Source organism: Lynx canadensis, chromosome A1, assembly GCF_007474595.2.
Source record: "Lynx canadensis isolate LIC74 chromosome A1, mLynCan4.pri.v2, whole genome shotgun sequence".
Taxonomy (NCBI): Eukaryota; Metazoa; Chordata; class Mammalia; order Carnivora; family Felidae; genus Lynx; species Lynx canadensis.
In genome coordinates this window covers 192,992,874-193,007,899 of record NC_044303.2, presented here as the reverse complement: position 1 = coordinate 193,007,899, position 15,026 = coordinate 192,992,874, and the positions used below count along the sequence as shown (strand labels likewise).

Here is a 15,026-nt window from a genome sequence, read left to right as displayed (position 1 = left end):
ATCCAGGAGGCAAGCTTATTTATCTTACAAGTTGATTCAACCTATGTCAAAACTATTGCTGTTTAAGATTTTTCTCTGGAGAATGAAATTTATGTATAAAAGAAGGCAAAGCCCCAGATATACATATATTTATCCTGTAGGAGAGGGAGATGCCTTTAATGCGTAGTGTGGTCCTTGCCACTCTGTGATCTCTCTCTCACATCTGCTCTCTTAATATTACTGAAACATTTATAACCTAAGTTTTATGGTTAAAATGTTTAAGTTTGATTCTTTTAATAATTTTTTTTTTTAAGTTTTTATGGGGTGCCTGGGTGACTCAGTCGTTTAAGCGTCCAACTTCAGATGAGGTCATGAACTCACGCCTTGTGGGTTCGAGCCCCACATCAGGCTCTGTGCTGACAGCTCAGAGCCTGGAGCCTGCTTCAGATTCTGTGTCTCCCTCTCTCTCCGCCCCTTCCCCCCTCGTGTTCTGTCTCTATCTCTCAAAAATAAATAAAAATGTTAAAAAAAATTTAAAAAACGTTTTATTTTCAGAGAGAGAGAGAGAGAGAGAGAGAGCAGGGGAGGGGCAGAGAGAGAGGGAGAGAGAATTCCAAGCAGCCTCCGCACTATCGGCCCAGAGCCTGATGTGGGGCTCAAACTCAGGAGCCATGAGATCATGACCTGAGCTGAAACCAAGAGCCAGATGCTCAACCAACTGAGCCATCCAGGTGCCCCTAACTTTGATTTTGACTTAAAGAGGATGGCATCCCTTCTCAAATATCTTTTCTTCTTTGCCTACATTTAGTTAGCTGTTTTTATTTTTATTTTTTTTAAATGCCCCCTAGTTTTACTGGGATATAATTGACATATAACTAGTTAGCTACTAGTTAGAGTTATTTGTGTTATGTAAAAGGGTTTACTTTTCATTGAAAAGAGAACATTGACTTTTTAAACAAATTTGTTTATCTTCTCTTGCCTGTTACCCTTTAATTCTAGATACGAGGAATGTCCATTGACCAGGCTTTGGCTCAATTGGAATTCAGTGACAAAAAAGGGGCCCAGATAATTAAAGAGGTAAACTAAGATTTGTGGGGAGGGAATGCATAGCTGTCTGCTGGTATTAGTAAGCTCAACCTCAGTCCTGAATTCTCTGGTGTAAATGCATCGTTCATATAATACAGATTCAGGGCACTCAGTTTTATTGATGTCCTTATACCTTAGGAATGTTGTATGCCCTAAGTTTTTTGTTTTTTGTTTTTGCCTGGAGATGCTTTTATTTGCACCATTTATTCATTTTTTTTACTGTCTATGAAGTGATAAATCTTTCTTTTATTTATTAAAAAAATTTTTTTAACATTTATATTTATTTTTGAGAGAGAGAGCGAGCTAGTGAGAGCAGGGGAGGGGCAGAGAGAGACAGAGACACAGAATCTGAAGTGGGCTTCAGGCTCTGAGCTGTTAGCACAGAGCCTGATGCAGGGCTCAAACCCACAAATAGTGAGATCATGACCTGAGCTGAAGTCAGACGCTTAACTGACTGAGTCACCCAGGTGCCCCTGAAGTGATAAATCTTTCTTTTAATGATTTGGGGCTTGATAGATTTTTTTTTTTTTTTCCTTCAACGTTTATTTATTTTTGGGACAGAGAGAGACAGAGCGTGAACGGGGGAGGGGCAGAGAGAGAGGGAGACACAGAATCGGAAACAGGCTCCAGGCTCCGAGCCATCAGCCCAGAGCCTGATGCGGGGCTCGAACTCACGGACCGCGAGATCGTGACCTGGCTGAAGTCGGACGCTTAACCGACTGCGCCACCCAGGCGCCCCTTGATAGATTTTTTTAGACGACTTTTTTTTTTTTTTTTTTTGGTCATTTCCACAATTGAGAGCTTATGATTTTATAATTAATTGGGGAAAGAGCACTGGCCTGGGACCCAGGAGACTTGGAGTCTAATCTTTTCTGTGACAGATTCTATCATGATGATGGGCACAACATTTAACCTGTCTGGTTCCATTTTTCTTATTTGTAAACTGGGTGGAATTGCTTAATGATTTCTAAAGACCTTTCCAGTTCTGAATGTAGCTGAATCAGTATGTACAAGTGGGCTAATGGTATTTGAACCAGCTCCTGGTTTCATTGATCTGTTCTATTGTTTTTTTAGTTTCTGTATCATTTATCATTTATTTCTGCTTTAATCCTTATTATTTCCTTCCATCTGCTGGCTTTAGGCTTCATTTATTTTCTTTCTAGCTCCTTTAGGTGTAAGATTAGGTTGTTTATTTGAGATTTATTTTGCTTCTTGAGGTAGACCTGTATTGCTATATACTTCCCTTGTAGGACTGCTTTTGCTGCATCCCAAAGGTTTTGGACTGTTGTGTTTTCATTTTCATTTGTTTCCATGTATTTTTTAATTTCTTCTTTGATTTCCTGGTTGATCCATTCATTGTTTAGCAACATGTTGTTTATCCTTCATGTATTTGTGGTCTTCAAGATTTTTTTCTTGTGGTTTGACTTCTAGTTTCATAGTGTTATGGTCTTTAGAAAAGGGGCATGGTATGATTTCAGTCTTTTTGTTTTTGTTGAGGTCTGTTTTGTGACCTAATATGTGATCAGTTTTGGAGAATGTCCCATGTACACTTGAAAATAATGTGTATTCTGCTGTTTTAGAATGGAATGGCCTAAATATATGTTAAGTACATCTGGTCCAGTGTGTCATTCAAAGCCACTGTTTCCTTGTTGATTTTCTGTTCAGACGATCTGTCCATTGACAGATGTTAAAGTCTGAGGTGTTAAAGTCCCCTAGTATATTTTAAAAAATGTTTTTTAAAAATTTATTTATTATTAGCACACATATGGGAGGGCCAGAGAGAAAGGGAGAGAGAGAATCCCAAGCACGCTCCCTGCTCAGTTTGGAGCTTGATGTAGGGCTTGATCCCACGACCATGAGATCATGACCTGAGCTGAAACCAAAAGTCAGATGCTTAACCGACTGAGCCACCCAGGAACCCCATGACCGTAGTATTGTTGTGTTATTATGAATTAGTTCCTTTATGTTTTTTTTTTCCTATTTATTTATTTTGACAGAGAGAGAGGAAGAACGCACAAGCAGGGGAGGGGCAGAGGGAGAGGGAGAGGGAGAATCCCCAAGCTGACTCTGTGCTGTCAGCACAGAGCCCGATGTGGGGCTCAATCTTGTGAACTGCAAGATCATGACCTGAGCTGAAATCAAGAGTCAAATGCTTAACTGACTGAACCACCCAGGCACGCCCTTTTATGTTTGTTGTTAATTGTTGTTATATATTTGGGTGCTTGCATGTTGGGTGCATAAATATTTACAATTGTTATATCTTCTTGTTGGATTATCCCCTTTATGATTATATAATGCCCTTCTTTGTCTCTTTTTACAATCTTTGTTTTAAAGGCTAGTTTGTCCAACATAAGTATGGTACCCACCTTTCTTTTGGCATCCATTTGTGTGATGAATGTTTCTCCACCCCCTCACTTTCTTTTTTATTTTTTAATTTTTTTTAATGTCTATTTTTGAGAGAGAGAGAGAGAGAGAGAGAGAGAGCGAGCCAGAGTGCGAGACGGGGAGAGGCAGAGAGAGAGGGAAACACAGAATCTGAAGCAGGCTCCAGGCTCTGAGCTGTCAGCACAGAGCCTGACGCAGGGCTCGAAACCATGAACTGTGAGATCATGACCTGAGCCAAAGTCAGACACTTAAACGACTGAGCCACCCTGGCTCCCTATCCATGCCCTCACTTTCAATCTGCAGGTGTCTTTAGGTCTAAAATGAATCTCCTATAGGCAGCATACATACAAGATTGTATTTTTGGTTTTTGTTTCTTGGGGTTTTCTATCAAACAAGTTAAGGACAGGGGTGCCTGGGTGGCTCAGTTGGTTGAGTGTCTGACTCTTGCTTTTGGCTCAGATCATGATCCCAGGGTCCTGGGATCGAGCCCTGCATCAGGCTCTGTGCTGAGTGTGGAGCCTGCTTAAGATTTTTTATTGCTCTGCCCCTCTCTCCTGCTCATGCTAACGCTCTCTCTCTCCTTCAAAAACAAAACCTCCTCTCTACCCCAAAAAAAAAAAAAAAACAACAAGGATGGGAATTCCTTGTTTATTTATTTATTTTTTTTATAAAATTTTTTTAGGGTTTATTTTTGAGAGAGAGAAAGAGCGTGGGCATGGGAAGGGCAGAGAGAGGGATACATAGAATCCGAAGCAGGCTCTGGGCTGCTGCTCCCACGAACCATAGGATCATGACCTGAGCCAAAGTTGGATGCTTAACTGAATGAGCCACCCAGGTGCCCCATATTTATTTGTTTATATTTTTTAGAGAGAGCACACACACAAGTGGGGGAGGGGGCAGAGGGAGAAAGAATTTTTTTTTTTTTTTTTTTTTTTTTTTAGTTCATGTTAGTTAACATACAGTGTAGTATTGGTTTCAGGAATAGAACCCAGTGATTGATTCATCACTTACATATAACACCCAGTGCTCATCCCAGCAAGTACCTTCCTTAATGCCCATCACCCATTTAGCCCATTTCCCCCCCTACCTCCCCTCTAGCAACCCCTAGTTTTTTCTCCGTATTTAAGAGTCTCTTATGGTTTGCCTCCTTCTCTGATTTTATCTTATTTTTCCTTCCCTTCCCATTGTTCGTCTGTTGTGTTTCTTAAACTCCACATGAATGAAATCATATGGTATTTGTCTTTTCCGCCTGACTTACTTCACCTAGCATAATACACTCTTGCTCTATCCACATTGTTGTAAATGGCAAGACTTCATTCTTTTTGACTGCTGAATAGTATTCCATTGTGCGCACACACGTGCACACGTGTGTGTGTGTACACACACACCCACACACCACATCTTCTTTATCCATTCATCAGTTGATGGACATTTGGGCTGTTTCCATAATTTGGCTATTGTTGATAGTGCTGCTATAAACACTGGGGTGCATGTGTTCCTTCGAATCAGCATTTTTGTATCCTTTGGATGTATACTTAGTAGTACAATTTCTGGCTCATAACGTATCTCTCTTTTTAATTTTTTTTTTTTTAATTTTTTTTTTTTCAACGTTTATTTATTTTTGAGACAGAGAGAGACAGAGCATGAACGGGGGAGGGGCAGAGAGAGAGGGAGACACAGAATCGGAAACAGGCTCCAGGCTCTGAGCCATCAGCCCAGAGCCCGACGCGGGGCTCGAACTCACGGAGCGCGAGATCGTGACCTGGCTGAAGTCGGACGCTTAACCGACTGCGCCACCCAGGCGCCCCTCTCTTTTTAATTTTTTGAGGAACCTTCATACTGTTTTCCAGAGTGGCTGTACCAGTTTGCATTTCTCTTGTAAATTAAGGACTTCTTTTGTCTTGTTGCTTTTTTTTTTTTAATTTTTTTTTTTTTTTCAACGTTTATTTATTTTTGGGACAGAGAGAGACAGAGCATGAACGGGGGAGGGGCAGAGAGAGAGGGAGACACAGAATCGGAAACAGGGTCCAGGCTCCGAGCCATCAGCCCAGAGCCCGACGCGGGGCTCGAACTCACGGACCGCGAGATCGTGACCTGGCTGAAGTCGGACGCTTAACCGACTGCGCCACCCAGGCGCCCCTGTCTTGTTGCTTTTAAGATGTTTTTCTTTATCACTATATTTTGCAGGTTTAATTATATTGTATCTTGATGTTGGCTTGCTTTTGTTGATTTTGATGGGAATTCTCTGTGCCTTCTGGATCTGGATGTTTGTCTCCTTCCAGATTAGGGAAATTTTCCACTATTGTGTCTTGAAATAATTTTTCTCCCCATTTCTCTCTCTTCTTGTCAGACTCCTATAATATGAATGTTATTATGTTTGATGGAGTCACTGAGTTCCATAAGTCTGTTCTCGTGTTTCGTTCAGCTTCATTATTTTCCATTATTTTGTGTTCTAGGTCAGCTTCATTATTTTCCATTATTTTGTCTTCTAGGTCATTAATTCGTTCCTCTGCTTCTTCCAGTCTCTCTTCATTGCTTCAAGCATGTTTCTAGTCTTGTTTATTGATTCTTCAACTCTGATTCTTTTTTTTTTTTTTTAATTTTTTTTTTCAACATTTATTTATTTTTTGGGACAGAGAGAGACAGAGCATGAACGGGGGAGGGGCAGAGAGAGAGCGGGAGACACAGAATCGGAAACAGGCTCCAGGCTCTGAGCCATCAGCCCAGAGCCCGACACGGGGCTCGAACTCACAGACCGCGAGATCGTGACCTGGCTGAAGTCGGGCGCTTAACTGACTGCGCCACCCAGGCGCCCCCTTTTTTTTTTTTTTTTTTAACTCTTATCACTGTAGTAAGGGTCTCACTGATGTTTTCTATTCTTTTCTGAAACCCAGTGAATTTTCTTATGATTGTTGCTTTAAATTCTCCATCAGGCATGTTATATCTGTTTCATTTAGATCTCTGGCTGCGGCCTTATCTTGTTTCATTTGGGATAAATTCCTCTGTCTTGGCATTTTGTCTAAGTCCCTGCCTTCTTCGCTCTGTTAGAAAAGCCAGTTATGGGGTATCTGGGTGGCTCAGTTGGTTGAGCGTCTGACTCTTGATTTCGGCTCAGGTCAAATCCCAGGGTTGTGGGATTGAACCCTGCATCAGGCTCTGTACCGAGCCTGCTTAAGATTCTCTTCCTGGGGCACCTGGGTGGCTCAGTCGATTAAGTATCCAACTCTTGATTTGGGCTCAAGTCATGATCTCACTGTTGGTGCGTTTGAGCCCTGCATCGGGCTGTGTGCTGACAGTGTGGAGCCTGCTTGGGATTCTCTCTCTCCTCTTTCTCTCTGTCCTTACCCTGCTCACCCTCTCCCTCTCTCAAAAATAAATAAACATAAAAAAAAAAAAAAGATTTTCTCCCTTTGTCCCTCTCCCCCACACATCCACTCTTGTGCTCTCTCTCTAAAACAACAGCAACAAAAACACAAAGTAGCCAGTCTGTTTCCTACTCCTGAAAGTAATGGCCTTGTGAAGAAGAGGTCAAGTAGTGTCCAGGGCCTGGTGCTTCAGTGAGTGTCTCTGGTGTGTGCTCCATGTGCTCCACTGTTGTGTTTTGGCTGCTCTATCCTTCAGGCCAGTCGTCTGCAGAGGCCCTCCTTGCTTGTTATGGGCAGTGTTTTGTCCCTGACCTGAATGTGGTGAGTTTTAACTAGATGTGCTCTGGTCTGCTTGTGAAATGAGACCTGAGACCTGATACCAACTCCACCAGAACTGAGGACTTGCAGAACTCTCTCGTTGGGAGACGTGATGTGGGCAGGGGTTTGTGCTGGTCTCATGGGGGAGAGGAGCCTGCCACGCTGGGATCAAGGCAAGTGTGGCTGAGAAGGACAGTCCCACAAAAGCACAGGGGATTGGGGTTTGGCAGCAAGTTAGGCAGCCATTGTTGGCACTGAGCTGCTTCCATCAGGTGGCTCTGCGTTTATGCTGGGGGACCGGGAGGGAAATGGTGCCAGCTAGCTGCCTTGTTCCCAGAGAGCCATCTCTGTGAATGCTGCCTCTCAGGGACATGCTCTGAGAAGAGCAATAGTCTCCCTACTGTGTGCCCCAGGTGCTCTTTAGATAGCTGTTTCTATGATGTGTGTCCCCGGGTTGTTTGCCTGCCTTCTTTCCAGGAGCAATGTGGTGCCCTCTGGGGTTCTATTCTAGCCAAGGCGGCTGGCCTTTAAAACTCCAGGCTTTAAGTCCCACTGGTTTCAAGAACTCACAAAATTTAGCACCTCTCGTTTTCCAAACTATTGGCTATGGGGAAGCATTCTGGTGCATTCCCCCGTGTGCTCCTCTTTCTCTTGCCCTTCTCTGCAACCACAGCTCCCTCCTTCTGCAGCACCCACTATCCGTTTCTCCCTCAAACCACAACACTGTACTTTCTACCTTCTTCGATGTGGATACATGGTGTTCTTATTTCAAAAAGCTGCGATGAGGACATCTGGGGATATCAGCATTATTTTCTATATTTCAGTTAAATCTCACTTAGAGCCAGATCTTTTTAGTTTAGTAGTTCAGTAGTTGAGATTGATGGATTCAGACTTTTAAAAGGTTCCATTGTAATGCCTATATTTAATTCAGTTCAGAATGCAATTACTAAGTATCTTTTGTGTACTCAGCTTTTTATTATATTCTCTAAGTGAGTAAGATTGGTTTCTGCTATTTTTGACAATTGTCCTCTTTTTAAAAATGGGTTCTGGAGGAGGTTAACTTAATTCAAAATATCTACAGAATATAAATTTAATAATTCTTAAAATTTTCAAGTATGATTTTCTCTACTTGTCTGATGTTGTTTAATGGTTATTTTGGATCCAAAGTTTGAGAATTTTCAATAAGATTTAGCTCTTAAGCTTCTTGAACTTTTTGACAAGTCTCTTGACTCAAAGACTTACTAGTGTTCATTACCAAGGATACTGTTACCAATGCTGCCATTTCCTCCTTTGCATCTCATACATTCTACTTTAAACTTAGCAGGATGGACTGTGTTGCTTGAATTTGCAATTCTTGTCTGAGGAAGGAAAGCTCAATGTATCCCTTTTCTTTAGTACTGTTATCATTTAATGTTCTCTTTTTAAAATAGACTATAAAACAGAGGCATGTGATTAGCAGTCATATTATAGAGATGACAACAAGAAATGAGAAACTTAATTCCGTTTTAGTTCAGGGTCAGCCATATGAATGCCTGTCTTTTCTTTGTTTAAGATTCTCTTAGAAGCACAAGATATGGCAGTGAGAGACCACAATGTGGAATTCAGATCCAATTTGTATATAGGTAAGATCTTTAATATTCTTAGCATTGGAGAATGTTTTCCAATAGTGATGCCAAGTTCATTATCTAATAACAGTCTTTGATATCTAACTACTTAGGACCACATTTGCCAGTGAAAATTGCTGGTAATAGCTTATTCTTCTGCCTTCAGCATGCTAAAGTTAGTCTGTTATAAATGGTTATAAATGGCAATAACCTTACTGCTTTATTGTTACCTGTTGTGCAGTATGACTGAGATCATGAAACCATTGCCAATAATTTATTAAATAGTGGGTATCAGGATGGTACATGGAGTGGTCCTTGAATCATAATAAAACTAAGAAAGAACAAGACTGAGATTTTAATTTTTTTTAACATTTATTTATTTTTGTGAGACTGAGAGACAGAGCACGAGTGGGGGAGGGGCAGAGAGAGGGAGCCGTAGAATCTGAAACAGGCTCCAGGCTCTGAGCTGTCAGTACAGAGCCCAACGCAGGGCTCGAACTCATGAACTGTGAGATCATGACCTGAGCCGAAGTCAGATGCTTAACCGACTGAACCACCCAGGTGCCCCAGAACTGAATTTTAAAAATGAATTCTTTGTCAACCTGGAGGAGGTAAATAAAGAATCACAGGTGGCCTTACAAATATATTTATTTATAATTTGCCAAACCAGGTGTCTAATCCATAAAGGTGTCCTGTAATTTAACCTTCTAGTTACCAGGATGGAAAATCTGTTGAATTGTAAAAGCCAAGGGGCTTTGGAAGGCTCAGATGATCCAGCTGTCTTTGTTTCCCTTTGTTTTTACATTCTGAAGCATTGTCTCAGGTTTTGTATGCTTGTTGCATATCAAATTAAATTAAGTGAAAATGCTTTGGGAAGCATGATGCACTGTCCAATGTAAGGGATTTTTTTGTTTGTTTCATACCTTCACACAGTTCTCTTTGGAGAAAGAGACCAATGCTATTATAAAGCTCCCTCGCCCCCTCCCAACACTACACAGTGGAGCGGTGGTTGGGGCTAATGTTTTCCTCTCTCTTCGGCAGTACTTACTCCCAACCTCAGCAGTTTTGTAATCAAACAGAGATGTTGATGTCGAAGCAAAATTTTCTCAATCTGCCAAACCTACATATAGGAAGGACTAAAGGTATTTTAAATTCAAGATATGGGGAACTGCTACTCTCTAAATAGAGAGAAAAAGGCTGAATCATTATGGGAGAAATTAGTTGTCCATTAGGATTTTTCAACAATTAGAATAAAAACAGATCATGTAAATTCTACTTAGCCACATGACCACTGCCCTACTGGAGATATTTATGCTGGTTACGTTAAAATCCTACCTCAGCTCACCTGGAATTGATGCTGGCGACCACACCTACTCCTGAAATGCAAATGAGTTATGATTTCAAATTGAAATATCTTATTTTAAAGCTGAATCTTGTATAACTGATTATATTCTGATACATGCACAGATGCAGAGGGAAATCAAAAGGGCAGCTCAGAAAATGCAGGGCCGTAGTAGTTAATCATAAGCATTTTCTTCTGGGAGCAGCATGAATAAATAATGCTGGGAGGGTCCAGAATCATTGGAAGAGATGAAATGGATGAAGAACGAGACCATTTGCTTAAAGCCTCTTGGTGACCTTTCCTGCTCTGTGACTGAATATCAAATCTAATTTAATTAATTTTATTCAGTTTCATAGGAATATGGCCTTCTTAGCTGGCAGACAAAACGTAATGGAATTCAGATACAAATGAAATAGAATTTGTCTTTAAATCCTTTTCAGTAATTTTCATAAAGTGAGAAAGGGTGAGGAGCTTAATCCTGTCTTCCCAAATGAAGGAGCAAAGTTCAATGTTGCCATTAAGCAAAAATAAACTTAACCAATCCTACGTGAATGGGCCTTTAATTCGTTGGTCTCCTTCTGCACATTTCCGCTGAAAAAACTCTATCCAACCTGTACCCTTTTTTCACCCACTTTTGTGTAAAAATCTCTTCTTGAATGGGACTGATAAGTTTAGATTTGTCTTATGATTATAAAAACCCATTTGCTAAGTATTTTGCTGCCTACCTCCTTTCTGAAGGAAAAAGGAATGAGTACCTTCGAGAAGATGAAGAATCTTACCGTGACATGTCAGACATTTTATCCCTGTATTTGCCAAACTTCCCTGATAAGAATCATCTGAGGTTCTTATTAAAAAAATATAGATTGCCAGGCCCCACCACAGACCCACTGGATCTGAAACCTCAGAGGGGGAGGAGGCCTGGGGAGCTATTTGTTTAATAAACATCTTAGTGATTCTTACCTATAAAATATGGGACACTGATTTTTCTCGTTGTATTCTTGAAAAAGGCCTAAACATTTCATTCCATGGATAGATGTCTTTTCGAGTTATGAAAGTCTAGTCGCTTGTTGGCTATGATTTTGGCTTAGCGGTGGCCCCTCTGTCCCTTGACATGAGCAAGTCTAGCATTATAAGGGAAGTGCTTTTTGGTAGCGTATGTTCTCATTATGTGGTAATTCCTTCAAATGCCTGTCATCATTCTAAAGCTAATACCTGGTGTTGCATGACCACAGATTTTGAAAATTCATTTCCTTTCAAACTTATAATGATGACTAATGGCACTGTGAACAGGCCTTAACAAGTGGACATGGACTAATAAAATGTCAGTGCTTAGTGATTCATGGCATCTAACGTGATTCTTTAGGGAAAGTGATTGACTGACTTTGTAAATCAGTCTTCTGGGCAAAGAGCGATGAAGGGGGGAGAAGAGTGGTTTCCAATTTTAGAATGTCAGGATTCACATTTACCTAAATACTAGTAATAGGAAATACTGACAGTATTTTAAATTCTTGATACCTGTTGGGCATTATCCTTAGGCTGTTCCCATTTTTGAGATGTTTTAATGTTTTTTTTCTTTGATTCAGAAAGTATTTGAGTACCTTCCACGTGCATACTACCCACACAGTTAGAGGTGGCAGTATATCATATTAAAGCAATTTAAAACACTTAGCACATGTAATTTTGTTGTTTGTAGTCCTTTGGAAGGACACATAAATTGTTCTTCTGAGCAAGAATAAACCGTTTACACTGTTAGTACTGTATGTACTTGGAAAATTTTGAAACTTATTTTAGAATTTGAGCAAATTTGCCAGATACCTGTATTGAAAAAGTGATAGTAATTAGCAGAAGTTGTATTTCAAAATCATTTCCATTCCTTGTTGAACGTGAACTTTTGGGGCAATTCAAAAGACGTGTATGAGGCAGTGACTTTTACAGATTCAACATGAACACTTATACAAGATAGCATATGGTTTGGGACCAAAAAGAGTAATGTAGGTAAATAGTAGGAGCAGAAAAGAAGAGGTCAGTATTGATTAGAAGAAACATGGTAATCTTCTGGAAAAATTTAGCTTTTGAACTAGCTATTTGGGTATTTGAAAGAGCATCCAGGAAGAAAGAAGATTTTCAGAGTGGAGTAACCACATGAGCTAAGGCACCTAGGGTGGAATGAGCAGCAATTGTGTGGTCCAGTGAGAATAGTTGAAGGAAGCAGCAGGTTGATCTTGAGTAGATAAAACTGGAAGGGCAGACTGGGCCTAGATCCAGAGGGCCGACCATGGCAGGCTCTGGGATTTGGTTAACACTGTATTGAAAAGGAACCACAGGAAGTTTGGGGGTAGGAGATTTATGTTATTGAGGCAGTGTTTTAAGACTATTAACCATAAGCAGTGGTTTTGAAATTGTGCCTTGGGGCCTCCATGGGTGGGGCATAAGGCAGACAGAAGGGCTCCTCGATGTCTGGGTCACTGCTGAAACCCTGCAGTCCAGGATAGAGCCTGGCAACTCAGAAATAGTTGGTGAGTGAATGAATGGCATGGTTTTGGATCTCTCTCCACCTGTGTTTCAATTGGAACAGAGCCACAGGATAGTGAGCTTCTATATATTGTTTCATTTTAATTGAAATGGTTCCATACAAACGCAGTTGAAACCCCTGACATACAGAATTATTATGAGGAGTGGAGACCAGAAACCAATTTGGAATCTATACTTCTAAGTCCTGATTTCATTCAGACCTCAGACTGGCTGTATTGCATATTCCCATTGTAGTGTACTAAAGAATCCTGGTGTTTCAGAAGAATTAATGTTTTGTTCTGAACTAAAAAATGATGGCATTACGTGCCACAAGATAGGTAGATGCTATTTCATGGCTTTAGGATGAAATCGTGACTGACATTTAGCAGATACTGATGTTTGCTCTTAATGTGTTTGGCGGAGATGGAAAGTGGTAGTTAACATAGACCCTGATAAGGCTGATCATTGTGTTTGGATAGGTTACGTAGTACCACACAGTTAGCTGGTTAAAATACTGTATTCAGTGGAGTAGTGTTCCTCTTCCTCATAGCGTTTGGAAATTGGTGCTCAAGTTGAGCCGCGTCACAAGTGTGGATAGAAGCAGCTGTCATGTTTGCAAAATGCCTTTTAGAAGATTTCTAAACTTCTTCTAGTGTCATCATGCTTATTTGTAGGTTTCCTCCTGACAGGTGGATCCAGAGGAACTAGTCTTACTTCATTATAAAGTGATTTGTGTAATTTGTCTTTCTCTCTGGAAATCCTTAAACACATTTCTTTAGTGCCCAGGGATGAAGTTGATAGAAGGATAGCACCTCTTTCCTTATCTCACTGAGACCTGAAGAGGTTTTCTTAATCACTTTCATCCTTAGCTTTCTCTCTGGCAAAGCTAGGATGTTTCTGCCGAAACCCATTTCATGAGAGGACTCTAGTGAGAGGGTTGTCAGGTGCATACTTGAACATAGTCCTTGTATTTATAAAGTTATGTCTCAGCAAGAATATAAGAATGGTGAGTATTGAAGTGGATTAATTTGATACGTATTCTATAGGTTTTGGCTTTGTAAAAGCCTTATTAAATTGACTCACGAAGTAATGGACTAAATAAATTCAGAAAATAGTAGAAGGCGGCTACCACTCTGATTTACTGTGTGTGAAAACAGGTAACAGATTTCTTCTTAATTAGTGTTGGAAAAATTTTCTTAAATTTTACAAGGTCAGACTTTAATGTGCAGAGTTGGGGACGGGAGAGGGGGAAGCAGCCGTGATGTGGGAGTTCCTAAAACTGGCCCCAAATCAGAATTACTGGGGGAAAGGGATTGGTCTTATTTGTTCAGAATATAATTTCCAAGGCCCACCCCAAATGTACTAAATTAGAATCTCCAGAGATGGGGGTCTCAGCATCTGCATTTAAAATATGTTCTGTAGGCTAGTCTGATGTAGTCAGAGGACCAGCATTTGGGAACATTTGGTTCCAGTGACTTCCCATCACAATTAGAATAAAATAAAAACTCCTTAGCTCGGCCTTCAGGGCTCTATGTAATTTTGCCTTCATGTCTGATTTCTTTCCCTTGTTTGTATGACTCTTTCCCTCGTTTAGGATGCTTCAGCAGGCTGGTCTTTTTTCTGTTTCTAAAACAAGCCAGGCACCATTGGTCTTTACACTTGCTTTTCCCTCAGCCTGGAATACCATGTCCCTAGATATTTGCATGGATGACTCATTCTGGTCTTGGATCAAATGTCCCCTCCTCAAAGATGCCTCATGACACACCCTCCAGTCTGAGGTCGCTCCCGGCGCCCCATCATTCTCTGTCACATCACTGTTTTATTCTTCGTACTTGTCACTGACTGCAATGATCATGTTTATTTTCTGTCTTTCTCCTCTGGATTGTACACTTCACGGAGATAGGACCTTTGCTAGTCTTGTTCACTCTTCTTTCTCCAACACCTAGAATAGAGCCTGTTCCTTAATAAGTACTCAAGAGATGCTTGTGTTGAGACAAATTTGCTCTCACCAGCCAGGGAACTCAGGTAGTCTAAGAATACAGTCGAAGAAAGGACAGATTGCTCACCTGATGGAGCTATAGTCTTGGGGATGCAGTCATTTCCTGTAACTCTCTTTGTCTTCCCTGTCTAGCTGAGTCAACCTCAGGGCGAGGCCAGTACCTGAAACGCATCCGATACCATGGCAGAGGTCGCTTTGGGATCATGGAGAAGGTTTATTGCCATTATTTTGTGAAGTTGGTGGAAGGCCCTCCACCTCCACGTGAGGCACCGAGGACGGCAGTCACCCATGCCAAGGAGTATATTCAGGAGCTTCGTAACCGGACCATTATTCACACTCTGTGATGGGGGGGTTCAGATTCCACAGTGTATATATTTTGCCATTTATTTCCTAAAACGAGACAAATTAAAGACAAATGCTTTTTATGACTTGTCATT

The 15,026-nt window shown here is 40.9% G+C and overlaps 1 protein-coding gene across 2 annotated transcripts in view; it reads left to right on the top strand.

The window, feature by feature from the left end:
- The window catches only part of MRPL22 (mitochondrial ribosomal protein L22), a 35,497-nt gene extending 20,480 nt beyond the window's left edge, over positions 1 to 15,017 (top strand). For both annotated transcript variants that reach the window (XM_030328624.1, XM_030328613.1), the window contains exons 5-7: positions 979 to 1,056; positions 8,686 to 8,755; positions 14,722 to 15,017. In XM_030328624.1, coding sequence (XP_030184484.1) covers positions 979 to 1,056; positions 8,686 to 8,755; positions 14,722 to 14,933 — 360 coding nt within the window. In that variant the 3' untranslated portion in view covers positions 14,934 to 15,017. The remainder of the gene's footprint in view (positions 1 to 978; positions 1,057 to 8,685; positions 8,756 to 14,721) is intronic.
- Positions 15,018 to 15,026: the final 9 nt, after the last annotated feature.